This window comes from Anolis sagrei, chromosome 6 (assembly GCF_037176765.1).
Source record: "Anolis sagrei isolate rAnoSag1 chromosome 6, rAnoSag1.mat, whole genome shotgun sequence".
NCBI classification, from domain to species: domain Eukaryota; kingdom Metazoa; phylum Chordata; class Lepidosauria; order Squamata; family Dactyloidae; genus Anolis; species Anolis sagrei.
The window spans coordinates 16,247,017-16,263,884 of NC_090026.1; the positions used below are offsets into that span (position 1 = coordinate 16,247,017).

Sequence of the window (16,868 nt, forward strand, 5' to 3'; positions counted from 1 at the left end):
AAAATCAATGCCCCTCAGCCCCACCAGTATTCAAATTTGGGTGTATCGGGTATTTGTGCCAAATTTGGACCGTGAACGAAAATACATCCTGCATATCAGATATTTGCATTACAATTCATAACAGTAGCAAGATTACAGTTATGAATTAGCAATGAAAATAATGTTATGGTTGGGGGTCACCACAACATGAGGAATTGTATTAATGGGTCACGGCATCAGGAAGGTTGAGAAACAGTGGTCTAAGATGTAGATGAGACACACATGAGTCTTACTTTTAGACTTGGGTCCCACCTCCAAGATAGCTCACTTTGGACAGTATATGTAAATTCCGAAATCAAATCAGAAACCTCAAATGCTTCTGGTCCGAAGTCTTTTGAATAAGGGATACTCAGCATGTTTATGTTTTCCCTTTTTAAGCAACCCAAAGTAAGGAGAGGAGCTGATGTTTGATTTTCTACCAAAGCTGAAAAATGTTAACTCTGTGAATCACTTGCGAACATAACTGATGCCTATTATGCTCTATCCCTTCAGCTTTGTAAAGATATCTATCATGTCACGACTCACTCTTCCTTTCTGACAGACAGACAGACTATAACAACAGGAGCATTAGAAACAGAGCTGTCCTCATCTTTATTAAGACATTTTACAGAGGAAGGTCCCAGTTAGGTTAAGACTAATTGAGGTGGGCAGGAGATTGGCTTTGGGGAGGCATATTTTTCCTTCCCCAAATAATAATAATAATCGTAATAAATAACGGATTCACATGTATACTGTTGGGGTACAAAAGTGTGTGGATCATCCGGGACCAGCATAAGGGGAACTTCCCCAGCCTGGGGGTCTTTGGGTGGATTCCCCCACAGAGCAAGGGTGGGAAACGGGGAGCGCTTATTCCCCTTCCTTGTCCTCTCCGTGTGTGATGACATAGCAAATGTTCTTGTAGTCAACGTTGCCGGCTACATCTGGGGGGAAGGCTTGCCACATGTTCTTGATCTGCGAGAGAGAGAAAAGAGGGTGAAAATTAGATTTGGGGGCTTTTTATCTGCATTTTTTTTAAAAAAAAGAATACTAAAAAGGTGGAAGGAGAGCATAAGGAACAAAGAGTCCTCTTCAAAAAGAGTTCTATTTAATAATAATATTACAAGATATGCCCCTCCTTAAAATCTACTATGGCTATTCCATGTCTCCTTCCGTTTGACATGTACCTATTGTATATACTCGAGTATAAGCTGAGTTTTTCAGCCTTTTTTTCAGGCTGAAAAAGCCCCCCTTGCCTCAAAGTTATTTATCATTTTACTCTGTTATTATTATTATTATTATTATTATTATTATAACATTTATTATTTTACTATATTAATTATTATTATTACATTTACATTATTTTACTTTTATTATTACATTTATTATTTTACTCTATTATTACATTTATTATTTTATTCTATTATTCTATTTATTATTTTACTCTATTGTAACATTTGCATTATTTTACTATATTACTATTATTTTATTACATTTATTGATTTACTCTATTATTATTACATTTATTATTTTACTCTATTTTTGTTATTATTACATTTATTATTTATTCTATTATTATTACATTTATTTTACTCTATTTATTTTATTATTACATTTATTTTACTCTCAGCCTTCGATGAATGAGAGAACACCATAGGACCCTGGATGGAAATTGATGTAGATCCATCTTAATAGGACGACTGACCACTGTAGTTTTATATATAGTGTTTTTAAAGTTGTTTTTGTAATTGTGATATATGATATTTTAATGAGTGTATATGTTTTTTATGGCTGGAAACCGGGCTGAGTCCCTCAATGAGGTTGAGAAGCTCGGTATAGAAAACTGTGAAATAAATAAATAAATACATAATTTATTATTACATTTATTATTTACTCTAGTATTATAACATTTATTATTTTACTGTATTTATTATTATTATTATTATTATTATTATTATTATTATTATTATTTTACTCTATTGTTATTATTATTACATTTATTATTTTACCTTATTATTATTGGAAGGATAACGTAAGCACATTTATACTGAAGAAGGTTAGAATAATGGTTTAATCAGAGTTGGACAACTTAAATTACAGTTTTATGCAAAGATTCAAAAACATTTAACCTATTAATGCCTCAATTAATGTAATTTTCTTGGCATCTATTTTTATTTTGAAATTTACCAGGAGCTGCTGCATTTGCCACCCTCGGCTTATACTTGAGTCTATACATTTTCCCAGTTTTTTTGTGGTAAAATAAGGTACCTTGCCTTATATTCGGGTTGGCTTATAGTTGAGTATATATGGTATCTATTTCCATTATATGATGACAGAAAAGCCTTATGAGCATACTCAGAATTATTTTTATTATCCATTTATGAGTAAAAGATTTTGGGGTTGGGCTTAACTTCCAAATGTAGCATGTCATCCTAAATTCAGTATGCTAACCCATGCAGAACATCGTGGAGGAAAAATGAGAAGACAGGAATGAGCAAGATGAATATTGGTAAGTAAAGAATAGATTAGGACAGCAACTGATGAGGACCTAGTGCCTTACCTCTTCTGGGGTGAACCTGTCACACTGAGTGGTCAGAAGTTCTTCCAAGCTGTAGTGGGGCAAACAGAAGAAGACAGTGTGCATTACAAGGATTCCTGGATATTTAAAAAACATCCCCCCAACAATGCTTGATTTTAACACTTTATATAAGAGACCATTTTAGTATGCCATTATATATATTGTTTGGCTTGAGCTTTCACTAAATTGGCATCCAAAAAGGATCCCAAACCAAACCCCAGTAAATACCAATGGCCCTTCGTATCGTCGAAGGCTTTCATGGCTGGAATCACTGGGTTGCTGTGAGTTTTCCGGGCTGTATGGCCATGTTCCAGAAGCATTATCTCCTGACGTTACGCCCACATCTATGGCAGGCATCCTCAGGCATTGTGAGGTCTGCTGGAAACTAGGCAAGTGAAGTTTATATATCTCTGGAATAATGTCCTGGGTGGGAGAAAGAACTCTTGTCTGTTTAGGAAAAGCGTGAATGTTGCAATTGGCCACCTTGATTAGCATCAAATGGCCTTGGTTGGTTGCTTCCTGGGGAAATCCTTTGTTGGGAGGTGTTAACCAGCCCTGATTACAGACACAGGAGTTCTTCGTCCCATCCTGGACATTATTCCACAGATATATTAACCTCACTTGCAGGACTGAAGACTGACAGGTTGCACGTTCGAACCCAGGGAGAGGCGGATGAGCTCCCTCTTTCAACTCCAGCTCCTCATGCGGGGACATGAGAGAAGCCTTCCAAAAGGATGATAAAAACGTCAAATCATCTGGGTATCCCCTGGGCAACGTCCTTGCAGACGGCCAATTCTCTCATACCAGAAGCGACTTGCAGTTTCTGAAGTTGCTCCTGACACACACACACAAAACTTGCCTTATTTCCAATTAAGAGCAGTGGGAGAATTCAGATGTCACAACCACAAAACATGGTTTGCTGTATGGTCTCAAGCGCTTCCACATACTGCATGCCATTCACATCATGAATTTGCTCTAACTTCTAATTTTGGGTTCAACAACTGGAACACTTTCACATTGGAATAGGTTCAATGTTGTTGGCACGTGCCCTCCAAAACTTAATTGGAAACCTATAGTGATCCACTAGGCCAGTGTTTCTCAACCTGTGGGTCACTAGATGTTTTGGCCTTCAACTCCCAGAAATCCTAACAGCTGGTAAACTGGCTGAGATTTCTGGGAGTTGTAGGTCAAAACACCTGGAGACCCACAGATTGAGAACCACTGCACTAGGCAAACCATAGTTGACTGATCCAAAATAGCAAGAGAGTACAAGAACAGACAAATTATGGCTTGGTATTAAGATGCAAATCAGTCCAGTCGTTGGAAGTGAAATGAGAAGGGAGATACTCACAATTGCTTCTTCACAGTGCCCTTGCCCTCAGGGTCCAGGACTTTAAAGGCGCCAATGATTACGTCCTCGGGATCAGCACCTGATGGATAGGAAGAGATGGGGATAAGCTATTCCAGGCATGAACAAACTTTGTCCCTCCAGATGTTTTGGACTGCAACTCCCACCATTCCTAACAGCCATTCCTCCCATGGGCAAACTTTGCCCCTGAAGGTGTTTTGGACTGCAACTCCCACCATTCCTAACAGCCTCAGGCCCTTTCCTTTTCCCCCTCAGCCGCTTAAGCGGCTGAGGGGGAAAAGGAAGGGGCCTGAGGCTGTTAGGAAAGGTGGGAGTTGCAGTCCAAAACACCTTCAGGGCCAATGTTTGCTTATGCCTGAGCTATTCAGGAGCAGAGTAGAAAAGGTAGGGAAGGATTAGCACCAGGAGGTGCAAGAAGAAGAGATTAAATAGATAGGACACTGACAAGGTGGAACATGTCCAGAATCTGGGCGTGAGAAAACTCTAGAAACCAAGCCGCATGTGGAGCAGTTTAGGAAACTTTATATGTCTGGCTTGGAGAAAATTAAGAGAGGGCATGATAGCCATGTTTAAATATTATAAAGGATGTCATATTGAGGAGGGGGACAAATTTGTTTTCTGCTGCTCCAGAAACTAGGACAAGGAGCAAAGGATTTAAAGTACAAGAAAAGAGATTCCACCAAAACATCCTGATGGTAAGAGCTGTTTGATAATGGGATCTGTGGAAGAGTGCCCATAAAATCATAAGAGTTGGAAGAGACCTCATGGACCATCCAGTCCAACCTCCTAACAAGATGCAGGGAAATCACATTCTAAGCACACTGGACAGATGGGAGTTGCCTTTGTTTAAAAGCCTCCAAAGAAGGAGCCTCCACCACACTCCAGGGCAGAGAGTTCCACTGCTGAACAGCTCTCACAGCCAAGGAGTCCTTCCTAATGTTCAGGTGGAATATCCTTTACTGTAGTTGTTTGGTGTCCTAGTCTCCAGGGCAGCGGAAAACAAGCTTGCTCCCTCCTCCCTATGACTTCCCCTCACATATTTATACATGGCTATCATGTCTCCTCTCAGTCTTCTCTTCTGCAGGCTAAACATGCCCAGGTCTTTAAGCCGTTCCTCACAGGGATTGTTCTCCAGACCCTTGATCATTTTAGGCGCCCTCCTCTGGACACATTCCAGCTTGTCAATATCTCTCTTCAGTTGTGGTGCCCAGAATTGGAACTGCATAAATCTCAATAAATGGGATAAAACTTTCTACCCTCTAGTTCAGAGGTGGATGAAATGTGTGTTACAACCTATATGCAGTTCTCCAGGGACATTTTTGAAACCCCACAGGTTAAAAAATGGTATAACAATTCCTTTCAGGACTCTTGTACTTTCATAGAATTATAGAGTTGGAAGAGACCTCATGGGCCACCCAGTCCAACCCCCTACTTCCAAGAAGTAGGAAAATTGCATTCAAAGCACCCCAGACAGATGGACATCCAGCCTCTGTTTAAAAGCCTCCAAAAAAGGAGCCTCCACCACACTCCAGGGCAGAGAGTTCCACTGCTGAACAGCTCTCACACTCAGGAAATTCTTCCTCATGTTCAGGTGGAATCTCCTTTCCTATAGTTTGAAGCCATTGTTTTGCGTCCTTCTTTGGAACTTCGTCAACAGAGGCTGGTTGGCCATTTGCTGAAAATTCTTGATTGCATGGCAGAATGGGGTAGGACTGGATGTCCCTTGTGGTCTCCTCCAGTTTTGTGATGTTACGATTCTAGAGGCTATTAAGGACAGAAGAAGGAAAGGCAGGGTGGGAAGAGGGACATCACTCACCCTTCAGCTTCTCCCCAAACATGGTGAGGAAGACAGTGAAGTTGATTGGGCCACTGGCCTCTTTGATCATGGCATCCAACTCCTCATTCTTCACGTTCAAACGCCCTGCAGAGAAGGAAAGGAAGGATCAGCACCTGAGGACTGAGTCTGGGACTTAGAGCTTTGTGTTGCCTCCTGCTCACATGAACATCCTCCTTTGTCTTACCCATAGCAGCAAATGTATCTCTCAGGTCTTCCTTATCGATGATTCCATCTCTGTTCTGGTCAATGACGGTGAAAGCCTAACAAAAACATAAAGGAGGACGGGACATTGTGAGATGGGAGAAAAATCGCCTTCAGCAGCCCCAACGCCAGCGAGAAACAAATGTTGTTGGTGACCCTCTGACATTTCACAGACGAAGCTTAGTCAAGAAAGGTAGGAATGAAGAACTCAAGCTGGGACAGGCATGGGCAAACTTCTGACCTCCTGAGCTTTTGGACTTCAACTTCCACAATTCCCACATTGTGGGAGCTGAACTCCAAAACACCAGGAGGGCTGAAGTTTGCCCATGCCTGAGCTAGGAGATGGGTGCAGCAAATTGTTTTGACCTGAGTCAATTGAGATGAGAAAGACCCCCATTCTCACTTCTTTGAGTTAACTGAAGCCCCTTCCACACAGCTGAATGAAATCCCACATTTACTGGGTTGTTGTAGTTTTTTTTCGGGCTATATGGCCATGTTCTAGAAGCATTCTCTGCTGATGTTTCGCCTGAGGATGCTTGCCATAGATGCAGGTGAAACGTCAGGAGAGAATGCCTCTAGAACATGGCTACAACCTACAACAACCCAGTGATTCCGGCCATGAAAGTCTTCGACAATACATCCCACATTTACTGCTTTGAACTGGAATATATGACAGTGTGGACTCAGATAATCCAGTTCACAGCACATATTGTAGGATTTTCTGCCTTTATATTCTGGGTTACATGGCTGTGTGGAAAGGCCCTGAGTGCAAATAACCTTGGACTTTTAACTCCATTTACAGCCATTGTTGTAAACTGAGGACAAAGTAGTAGACAATCCCTATGGAGAACAAGCCCTATGAGGAGCGGCTTAAGGAGCTGGGCATGTTTAGCCTGAAGAAGAGAAGGCTGAGAGGGGATATGATAGCCATGTATAAATATGTGAGAGGAAGCCACAGGGAGGAGGGAGCAAGTTTGTTTTCTGCTTCCCTGGAGACTAGGACGCGGAACAACGGCTTTAAACTACAAGAGAGGAGATTCCATCTGAACATGAGGAAGAACTTCCTGACTGTGAGAGCCATTCAGCAGTGGAACTCTCTGCCCCGGAGTGTGGTGGAGGCTCCTTCTTTGGAAGCTTTTAAACAGAGGCTGGATGTCCATCTGTCAGGGGTGATTTGAATGCAATATTCCTGCTTCTTGGCAGGGGGTTGGACTGGTTGGCCCAGGAGGTCTCTTCCAACTCTTTGATTCTATGATTCTATAATCCAGAAGACATAAAAGCAGCTGAAAAAGTGGGATTAATTGAGGTTGCTCCAGTCATATTGGGACAGTTGGAGGATCTGTGCCTGTCCTAATAATTTGAGCGAGGCAACTACAAGGTTTGAATGTTTCTGAGCAAGTGGTCACGCTGGACCAACCATCCCTTCCCGGTCCTCTTTCAGTGCCCTTCCCTGCTGCTCATTGTTGTTCCTTCCTTGGAGCGGCTAAAAGAACTGGAGTGTTTGTGTATCTGTAGCTCTCTGTTGTTGCTGTCCAGCTGTTTGCAGAGAACAATTGGCCTCCCCGGCAACAAATGCTTTACCACCACAGCTGGAAGAAGCATCAATTAATCATCCTGCAAAAGACATCCAAGCCTGCTCAAAGACTTTTGTTTTTACATCCAGAATCTTTTCTGTGTGCTTCCCCTTGTCAATTTGGGGTTCACGGCTCCAGATCTCTGGCCACTTTGTTCCTTGCTGTGAGCCTTCAATTCATTATTGACTTGTGATGACCCTAAGACCCTAAGTTTTTATTCTGGGGCTAGGAGTGTGTGACTTGCCGATGGTCACCTTGTGGGTTTCAGTTGCTGAGTGGGAATCAAACACTCACAGTCCAGTCCTCAAACCACTACACCAGCATTTCTCAACCTGGGGGTTGGGATCCCTGGGGGGGGGGGTCCTGAAGGGGGGTGTCAGAGGGGTCAGCAAAGACCGTCAGAAAACACACTATTTTCTGTTGGTCATGGGGTTTCTGTGTGGGAAGTTTGGCCCAATTCTATCCTTGGTGGGGTTCGGAATCCTCTTTGATTGTAGGTGAACTATAAATCCCAGCAACGACAACTCTCAAATGTCAAGGTCTGTTTTCCCCAAACTCCACCAGTGATCACATTTGGACATATTGAGTATTCATGCCAAGTTTGGTCCAGATCCATCATTATTTGTGTCCACAGTGCTCTCTGGATGTAGGTGAACTGCAACTCCAAAACTCAAGGTCAATACCCACCAAACCCTTCCACTATTTTCTGTTGGTCATGGGAGTTCTGTGTGCCAAGTTTGGTTCAATTCCATTATTGGTGGAATTCAGAATGCTCTTTGATTGTAAGTAAACTACAAATCCCAGCAACTACATCTCCCAAATGACAAAATCTATCCTCCTACCCCACCAGTATTCAAATTCGGGCATATCAGGTATTTGTGCCAAATTTGGTCCTGTGAATGAAAATACATCCTGCATATCAGATATTTACAAAATTACAATTATGAAGTAGCAACGAAAATAATTTTATGGTTGGGGGTCACCACAATAGGGACTGAGTTGGATGTTGTTTTTAATGGGATGAATTGTTTTTATATGTATTTTAGGACATATTTATTGTATGTTGTTTTATGACATTATTTATTGTATAGCATTGAATTTCGCAGTTCTGAGTCCATCCAGGGAGGTAGAGAAGAACGGGATACAAAAGTTTTAAATAAATAAATAAGAGGAACTGTATTAAGGGGTAAAGGTATTAGGAAGGTTGAGAAACACTGCACTACACCATGCTGTTCATTTCCCCAAGTGAATTGCAACACACACTGCACTCTGGAAATGGAGAGGCCATGGCTCCCTTGGGTCCTCCCTCTCTGCTCTTCTGCAGCTGTGCCCTAGAGACACCTGTCATCTGATATCCCTCTTGGTCTCTCGCAGGAATGGGAGCAATGTTTAAGCATCTCATATTAATCTCCGTCCCCCTCCCAGAGGGGACAGCTGGCACATTCCAAAGGAGCTGTTGATGAGGTCTCCAAAGGATGGAGGGGAAGGGAAGGGGAGAGGGACAAGGAATCCTCGCCTTGCCTTTCCTGCTTTGTGCTGAGTATCCCTCTTCCCTGCTAAAAATGAACCACACCGTGCAGCACCTTCAACGCTGCGTCTGCTGTTCAAGGCAAAAAGAAGCAAAGAGCTGCCAGCTTTCTCTTTATTTTAAAGACAGAGATGATAATTGTAGCATCTTTTCACATTATGCAAGTTATGGCACTTGGATTCCACGTTAGTTTCCATGTCTACTTGTCCCACGGAATTTGTAGTTAGTAATGAGATAGTTGTATATGGAATAACTGCACTTAGAAAAGTTCTGTTTGAAACACAACTCCCATAATCCACATTCAAGCCTTGCTCGTTGAGGATTCTGGTAACTATAGTAAGGTTTTCACAGTCTTGCAATGTTTTAGTAGAGTTATAGTCCAACACTCAAACCACTACACCACACAGGTTCTCATGTTAAATAAGTGTTAATGGGGCAATGGTTTGAGTAGTGGAGTAGGACTAATTCAAATCAGCGCTGGTGGCTCTTTCTTTGGAGGCTTTTAAACAGAGGCTGGATGGCCATCTGTCAGGGGTGCTTTAAATGCGATTTTCCTGCTTCTTAGCAGGCGGTTGGACTGGATGGTCCACGAGGTCTCTTCCAACTCAATGGTTCTATTATTCTATGATCACCACTCACTATGGATGACTTTGAAAGTCACATTATCATCCCCTCTGTACAAATGTTGCTGAAAAAATGTGATGGATTTACCTTAGGGTCGCCATAAGTCAGAAATTACCCAAAGGCACACAAGAGCAACTTATGTTTTCTACTGAACGAAAGAATAAATGGTGTATACTATAATACGTAGCATTGTGTATGTAATGGAAACCTTTTTCAAGCCCAAGTGTAGAAACTGTCCATTCACTACATTCAAACAATAAGGAGGGAGAGATGCAATCTTTCCTATTTCTGGAAGTTATGGAGAATACTGTACCAAAATAGAAGGGGCTATTTTTAAAATTTTCATTTCAAAAACACTGCATAAATTATTATAAAACTGATAAAAATAGAAGGAGCACAAGCAGCTAAATATATTTTGACCAAAAACGGGCAACAGCAACAGCATTGTCTGTAGCCTCCAACAATTCTTCCTCTGTGCATGAGGCAGGGCATAGTGGACAAGCATACAGATGTGGAGTTGTCTGTTCTGCTCCACAGTCACACAAGGAGGAGGACACATGGGGCTTTAAAGAGTTCTTATGTGAAAATTCACATAAGAACAAGAAAGAGTGTCCAAAAAGACTTGGAACCTTTCCTTCCGCCTAAAATTCAAGGGAAACTAAGTTCTACCATGCAATTAAGTGACACTGAATATGGGTTTCTATAGCTTAGCCATTTTTACTCCCCCAGAGAAACTCTTTCTGAATATCAGCAAATCAAGAGGCTGAGAAAATGCTTAAGATGTGGCACCAGACAAGAACCAAGATTCTTCTAATACTATACTTCTAATAATAATAGTTCTTCTAGTAACTCTTATAGTATGGGAGATGTATGAAAGAACTGGAGTGGGAACGTTGGATAAGAACAAGAGAGTCTGTGTTCAAACCCCCATTCAACCATGGAGCTCTCCAAGTGACCTTGGCCTTGACCTATTTGACAGGACATTTGTGAGGATAATGAAAGGAGTAGCACCATAAAGATGCCTTGAATTCTTGGGTAAGATGGGGAAATAGTAGGAAAAATTCCAACAGCAAAGTTGAAGAGGTTGCCCTCAAAAAGTTAAGAAGTTCCAAATAATTTAAAAGGAACTTTGACAAAGAGTTGGAATGAACTACAGTAATTATTCTGTGGCCATTGTCTCCTTTTCTCCAGCTGGAGACCTAAAATGTAAAGGTCTTCCGCCTTCCAGTGTGGGGCAAGGCGGTCAATTCTCAATGAGTCCAAAGGCGGTTCAATGAAGCCCAAAAGCGGTTGGTTGGCAAGTCCTCCTCCTCCTCCAGTCCATCAACTGGAATCCATCTCTGAAGATCTCCTTGTAAGGAGTTGGCGCTTGCTCCATCCAAGCACAGATGTCATCTACTCTCTCTGTCCTCTCCCACCCAAAATAGATCCTAGCATGTCTCCACGGTCTCAGAAAGGAAACATCGCCATTCTTGGGGTGGGGGTGTCCAGAGGCAGCCTCAACGCTTGCAAAAAGTTGGGCGAATGTCTTTATGGAACGAAGAGTGAGAACCTCAGGTGTCTGGAATGGGAAGAGATCTTCATATGGACAGCTCTCTCACCTCTACCTATCACATGGACCTCCTAAACAGGGATTATTACTTGAAGAGTAGCTATGTAAATGGTGTGTGGAGACGGTGGTGTGTCTGTATTGCAAAATGGAGGAGCCAGACAAGAACAAGCCCCTTTCTAAGCCTACCGTCCTTTACACACTTAACTTAGGAGTAAATTTGAACCAAAGGTGATTCACATCTCATGATGAGGACTAAAATAAACTGAAAAAAGGATAGATCAGTATATAGGTGTCTACTTATGAAATATAATGGGTGGATTTCAAAGGCTGTGGTCCCCCATTTTGGAAGAGGTTGATTAAAAAAGCAACTTTTTTGAAACTCAGCCTTTAATTACAACTTTAGAGATGTTTTAGACATTTCGAAATAGATGTTTCTTTTTTTCTTTACTGTAATGAACATAAAGAACTTTAATTTCGATAATGTTGATTATAGCAATCCATATATTAATAATAATAATAATAATAATAATAATAATAATAATAATAATTCTATTTGTATCCCACCTTTCTCTGCCCCGAAGGGGACTCAAGGCAGCTGAGTTGCATTTTAGGCAAATCATTGTTGCATTTTAGGCAAAACAACATTTTGCAGTAATTACTAATAGGGCAAAAACAAAAATTCTTATCTGTTCTCTGACCTTCTGCTCTCTAAGCTAAATGCATAACCCAGCATCTCTCCAAACATTATTTGTTGCACCAAAATTTTTGCATTTATTCTCAAGGAGAACTGACAAAGTTTACACTGAAAAATCCAGGAATGTTTTAAGAACATTCTTATGTGGTGCAGTTAGAAAGTGCTAGACTGTCCATAATAGTCTTAGTCAGTGTTCTAATTTTTGGTGAGCTTGCTACACTTGGGGTTGTGTCCTGCCCATCCAGCTGAATGGCGCCCTGGATTTGTACCCTCAACGTTTTGACTTCATTGTACCATTGTATGCAGTGTTTTTTCCTATCTTTTATTTGTTCCTTACCTCTTTGAACTCCTGGATTTGTGTTTGGTCGAACATGGAGAAGACATTTGAGCTTCCTCCTTCAGCTGCTCCCCTTCTCTTTGCCTTCTTGGGGGCCTGTAAAACAGTTAAGAGAAGAATTTATAATTAGGACACTATATTCCAGGATAGACATTTGTCCTTTATAGAAGGTAGTCCTTTCTTTGAATGCATCCAAACCTGAATGTAAGATAAAGAACCTGAAAAGGAGAGAGCAATTATTTTGAAACAGCTCATAAAAGAGCTAACGGCGGGACAACAGACTGAGATGACATTTCCCTACTTTACTTTATACTAACTTTTTGTAGTTTAGCAATTATTAGCAAATAAATTGCGAAGGCAAATTTGATGGAATTTTGCCGTCATACACATTTTGCAAGTACACATTTTGATGATGTTTATGTTGGCTTATGAAAAGGCAATTCCAAAAATTCTTGCTTGAGATCAAGGTTTCTATTTCAAGTTTCTTTGACAGTCCTTAATTAGTGTGATACTTGTGTGTATGTGTGAAACAGGAAACTCAAAAGTGAGCAGGTCCTAGTACTGCCAATCAAAACCATGATGGAGCAATTGCATATTTCTACCTTTAATGTATTTTACAATGACACCTGGACATCTTATTATCCCTTTTACAGTTCCACGAATCTTATATAGCTCTTACATAATAAAAGAACCCCTCTACTTTCAGAGTTCACCTGGGTCAGAATAAATGGATATATTGCCTGATTTTTTTCTGATGGGGGAACAACTGCTTCAGAACAACTGCTTTGGTGATAAATAAGAAGGCTAAATCCTATTGTTAATCCTGACCACAGCAGACCCGTTGAATCATTTGGATTTACCGTCAACCATTGATGTGATAGGTCTTTTTCTGTTGGAAGTAATCAACAGGATTCCATTCTCAGTCTATCAGAAAATATTACCACTCCAAAGTGGATGTGTCTAATATAGGGGTCAGAACATACAGTCCTCTGTATGTTGTTGGATTGCAACTCCCAGCAGCCCCGACCAGCAGAGCCATGGATAAGAAAGAGAATCAGTCCAAAATTTGAAGTTCCAAATGAATTTCACTCCTGAACTAATAGGAAGAGGTATACAAATAATAATAATAATAATAATAATAATAATAATAATAATAATAAGGGTGGGGTCTGAAAACTGCAATGTAAATACCCCAGACTTTTAACATCTACCCACAAGAGGAAGTGAAGGCTAACCTTTTCACTGATTTTCTTTTCCACTAGTGATCTATTATATGTATTTTATATAAGCTTCTTTTGATTATATGCTAGCATCTCTGTGTGTTTCTGTATATGTATGGAATAAATTGAGGCGTTGTATCTATGCGGTTTTTGAAAGCTGTTTATGGATCACAGTTCCCACGATTCTCCATCCAGCATTGTTCATATGGGCTGGAAATGTTGGAAGTTGTGGTCCAAAAATAATTTCCTCAAGCTCTCCTTCCAGCCTTGGAAACTTTCCTCTGCTGCATAGAATGACCACTGGCACCCTATTTCCTATGGTCCTGCTATTTCTTAATTCATATGCGCACGTAGGTTTGAACCCAAGGCAAGGCATCACAATCTAGATTAGGTATGGGCAAACATCTGCCGGCTGTTAGGAATTGTGGGAGTTGAAATCCAAACACCTGAAGGGGCGATGTTTGCCCATACCTAATCTAGATGAAGCAAATGAAGTATTCTTAGTGTCTTTTCCATGTGGTGTGTTAGATCTCACAGCTTGTCCTTAACTGGTGATGGGAGTGCCATTTGAGGATGTTTCTGAAAATGCAGGTGGAAAGGCAGGACAAAGATGTATGAGAACTAAAAAGGTATAGTTGTACCAAATTTGCACACTGGGACTCCCAGTCTGCTTTAGAAATAAGTATGGAGACAGTGGAGAAGAGAGGAATTATGAGCTTCTTTATTTATGTGCCTTCAAGGCAACTCCAGCTTATGGCAATGTTATGGTTTTCTTGGAACGCAGTAGTCAGAGTTTTGCCATTGCTTTCCTCTTAGAATGAGAGTGCAACTTGCTGAAAATCACCTTGCGGGTTTCTGTGGCTCGAACAGGGATTGTACCTTGGTCTCCTCTAGTCCTAGTCTAACACACAAACCAATAAAACACACTGGCATTCCTATGGGCTTCCATCTGAAGTTTAAAAACAATACTATCAGTACTGTGATTTATACATTTTTTTTGTCAGGAGCAACTTGAGAAACTGCAAATTGCTTTTGGTGTGAGAGAATTGGCCGTCTGCAAGGACATTACCCAGGGGATGCCAGGATGTTTTATGTTTTACCATTATTTGTGGGAGGCTTCTCTCATGCCCCCCCCCCCCCCCATGAGGAGCTGGAGCTGACAGGGGAAGCTCATCCACTCTCTCCGGATTTGAACCTGCAACCTGTCGGTCTTCTGTCCTGCTGGCACAAAGGTTTAACCCACTGCACCATTGGGAGCTCCATAATGTTTATACATATTGATAAGCTATTAATCTGATCTACATGAGATGGAAGGTAGTGAAGAAGTTGGTCAACAGTCTGGCAGGCTGGTGGATCTTCTGCTGAAGCAAAAGTAAGTATGTTTTGTGAGTAAATGCAGGTGTGGAGCTGTAGTACGAAGGAGAAACCAGAATCTCCAAAAAATGCATTGTAAAACACTTTGAAACTCCTGTATCACAAAATGGGTGACAGGGACAACTCACATGCATGACAGAGAAGCTGTGGTCCAACACATCTCAAAGACATATAGACCCCACTATATGCTAATGTGCCTCTCAATAAAGTTAAGTGCAGAGGTGCTTGGCTTTAGCACTATGAATCCTCCAACCAGCAGGAACCACAATCAGGACGAATGGCTTTGAATGTACATTTTTCAAAAGCATCTGCTACTGACTCTCAGTATCAAGGAGAAAACACATAAATATAATCCTTGTGTTTTTGGTTTGAAAACCGGAAAGGGTCCCACCACCCCACCGATGTTGGTTTCTTACGTCCAGATTTTACTACATGCTCCTACCCTGAAAAATCTGAACCCGAAACAACCTTTTGCTAGTCAAAAACAAACATTAGTTTAGAAAGAGGTCCAGCTGATTCCTAGCAGGGCAAAGCATTCTACAACAATCTTCAAGAAGTAAGAGGTCATTGATGTGCTTCTTTGGAGGTCTATGAGGATTCACTAGCAGGTTTCACGTTTTGGAGCTGAGTATTGGAAATCTGATATTAAATTCCTTTCGTCAAAACCCTCCAGCTGTTAATCCACATTACCCTTCACTCGTCCGTACCCCAACACATCCCCAAATACACATTTTTCTCCTAGTAACACAAGAAATGGTGCAAAGGAGGAAAAAGATATGGGAGATCTATACGATTCTATGGAGTAAAAATATCATTAAGGGGAGCTGCTTCCTCCTGGTTGCCCAACATCTTTTGCATTGGGATGCCATCAAGCAAATCTAAATGGCAGCCTCGTCTCTTACTCCTCTTTAAATACAAAAACCCAACAGATTACTTTATACTTTTTTGGACTTTATCATTGTTCAGTACATTTCCATGAGACCAGATAAAGGCGGGGGAAAATAGGGCGTGAGGAGTTCCTAATTTTCTCTGTGCCTAATTTACTTTACAACCCATTGGCATCTGCCACCCTTTCTGTGCCACTTACCATTTTTTCTCAGTGGGCAGGCAGGTGGGTCAAGAGCAGCTATGGGTGCGATGGGGATGTCCCAAGGGCCAGAAGGACGAGCAGCCTAGACACAGGCTGCAAATTCCCTTGGGGTTATATAGACTCCCTCGGTGGGAGGAGGAGCAGCTAACTATAGACAGATCTTCAAGTTTGGCTCCAGGGCTTTGGGGGGGGGGGGGTGGATAGTAGAAAAAACCAGAGTCCAGAAATAGACTCCAACAGAATGCAAGAGGGCCAACTCCTTTCTTGGAGAAGGTATATTGGGTTGGGTAGTCCCTTGTTCACAAATCCTATTATCCAAAAAGAATGTGGTACCCCAACTTTCGGTTTTACTCCAGAGATGGATTCCTAACTCCACCAGTTTCACATATCCATGCATTTCTGCCCTGCTTAGGGTTCATCTATCATTTGCCAAGATGCAACATATTCTTATTATTGCTTTGATTATTTCTGTGTTGCTGTCAACATATATAATGTTGACAAAATATAAAAGGTCAGGTCGCTACTTGGGGGAAGAAAGGGGCAATGAAGGCAGGTAGATGAAGAAACATTTACTTCCATTCCCTATAGTAAGTTTATACCAAAGCATTTGCCAAAAACGTCCTTGCAGACGGTCAATTCTCTCACACCAGAAGTGACTTGCAGTTTCTCAAGTCACCCCTGACATGACAAAAAAAATTGCCAAAAAGGTTTCATTTTTTTCATTCTCTTTCTGATATTCAGGTTCTTAAATGGATTTTTTGTCAGATTCAACATTCTATTTTTTTTTAAATGGATCCAAACATGAATGCTAATTTGGAAACTCACTAGTTATCTCATGAGCTTAAAACTTGATGGCTTGCTTAAGAAGAATTCTA

At 41.2% G+C, this 16,868-nt stretch overlaps 1 protein-coding gene across 1 annotated transcript; it reads right to left on the minus strand.

The window, feature by feature from the left end:
* Window positions 1–604: 604 nt before the first annotated feature.
* MYL11 (myosin light chain 11) lies at window positions 605–16,098 on the minus strand. Its single transcript, XM_060780231.2, has 7 exons — window positions 15,991–16,098; window positions 12,310–12,405; window positions 5,984–6,059; window positions 5,779–5,883; window positions 3,945–4,023; window positions 2,576–2,624; window positions 605–990 (listed from the first exon to the last, which is right to left on the minus strand). Exons 1-7 carry the CDS (start codon window positions 15,991–15,993, stop codon window positions 886–888), a joined length of 513 nt encoding a protein of 170 aa, XP_060636214.1. The 5' UTR covers window positions 15,994–16,098; the 3' UTR covers window positions 605–885.
* Window positions 16,099–16,868: the final 770 nt, after the last annotated feature.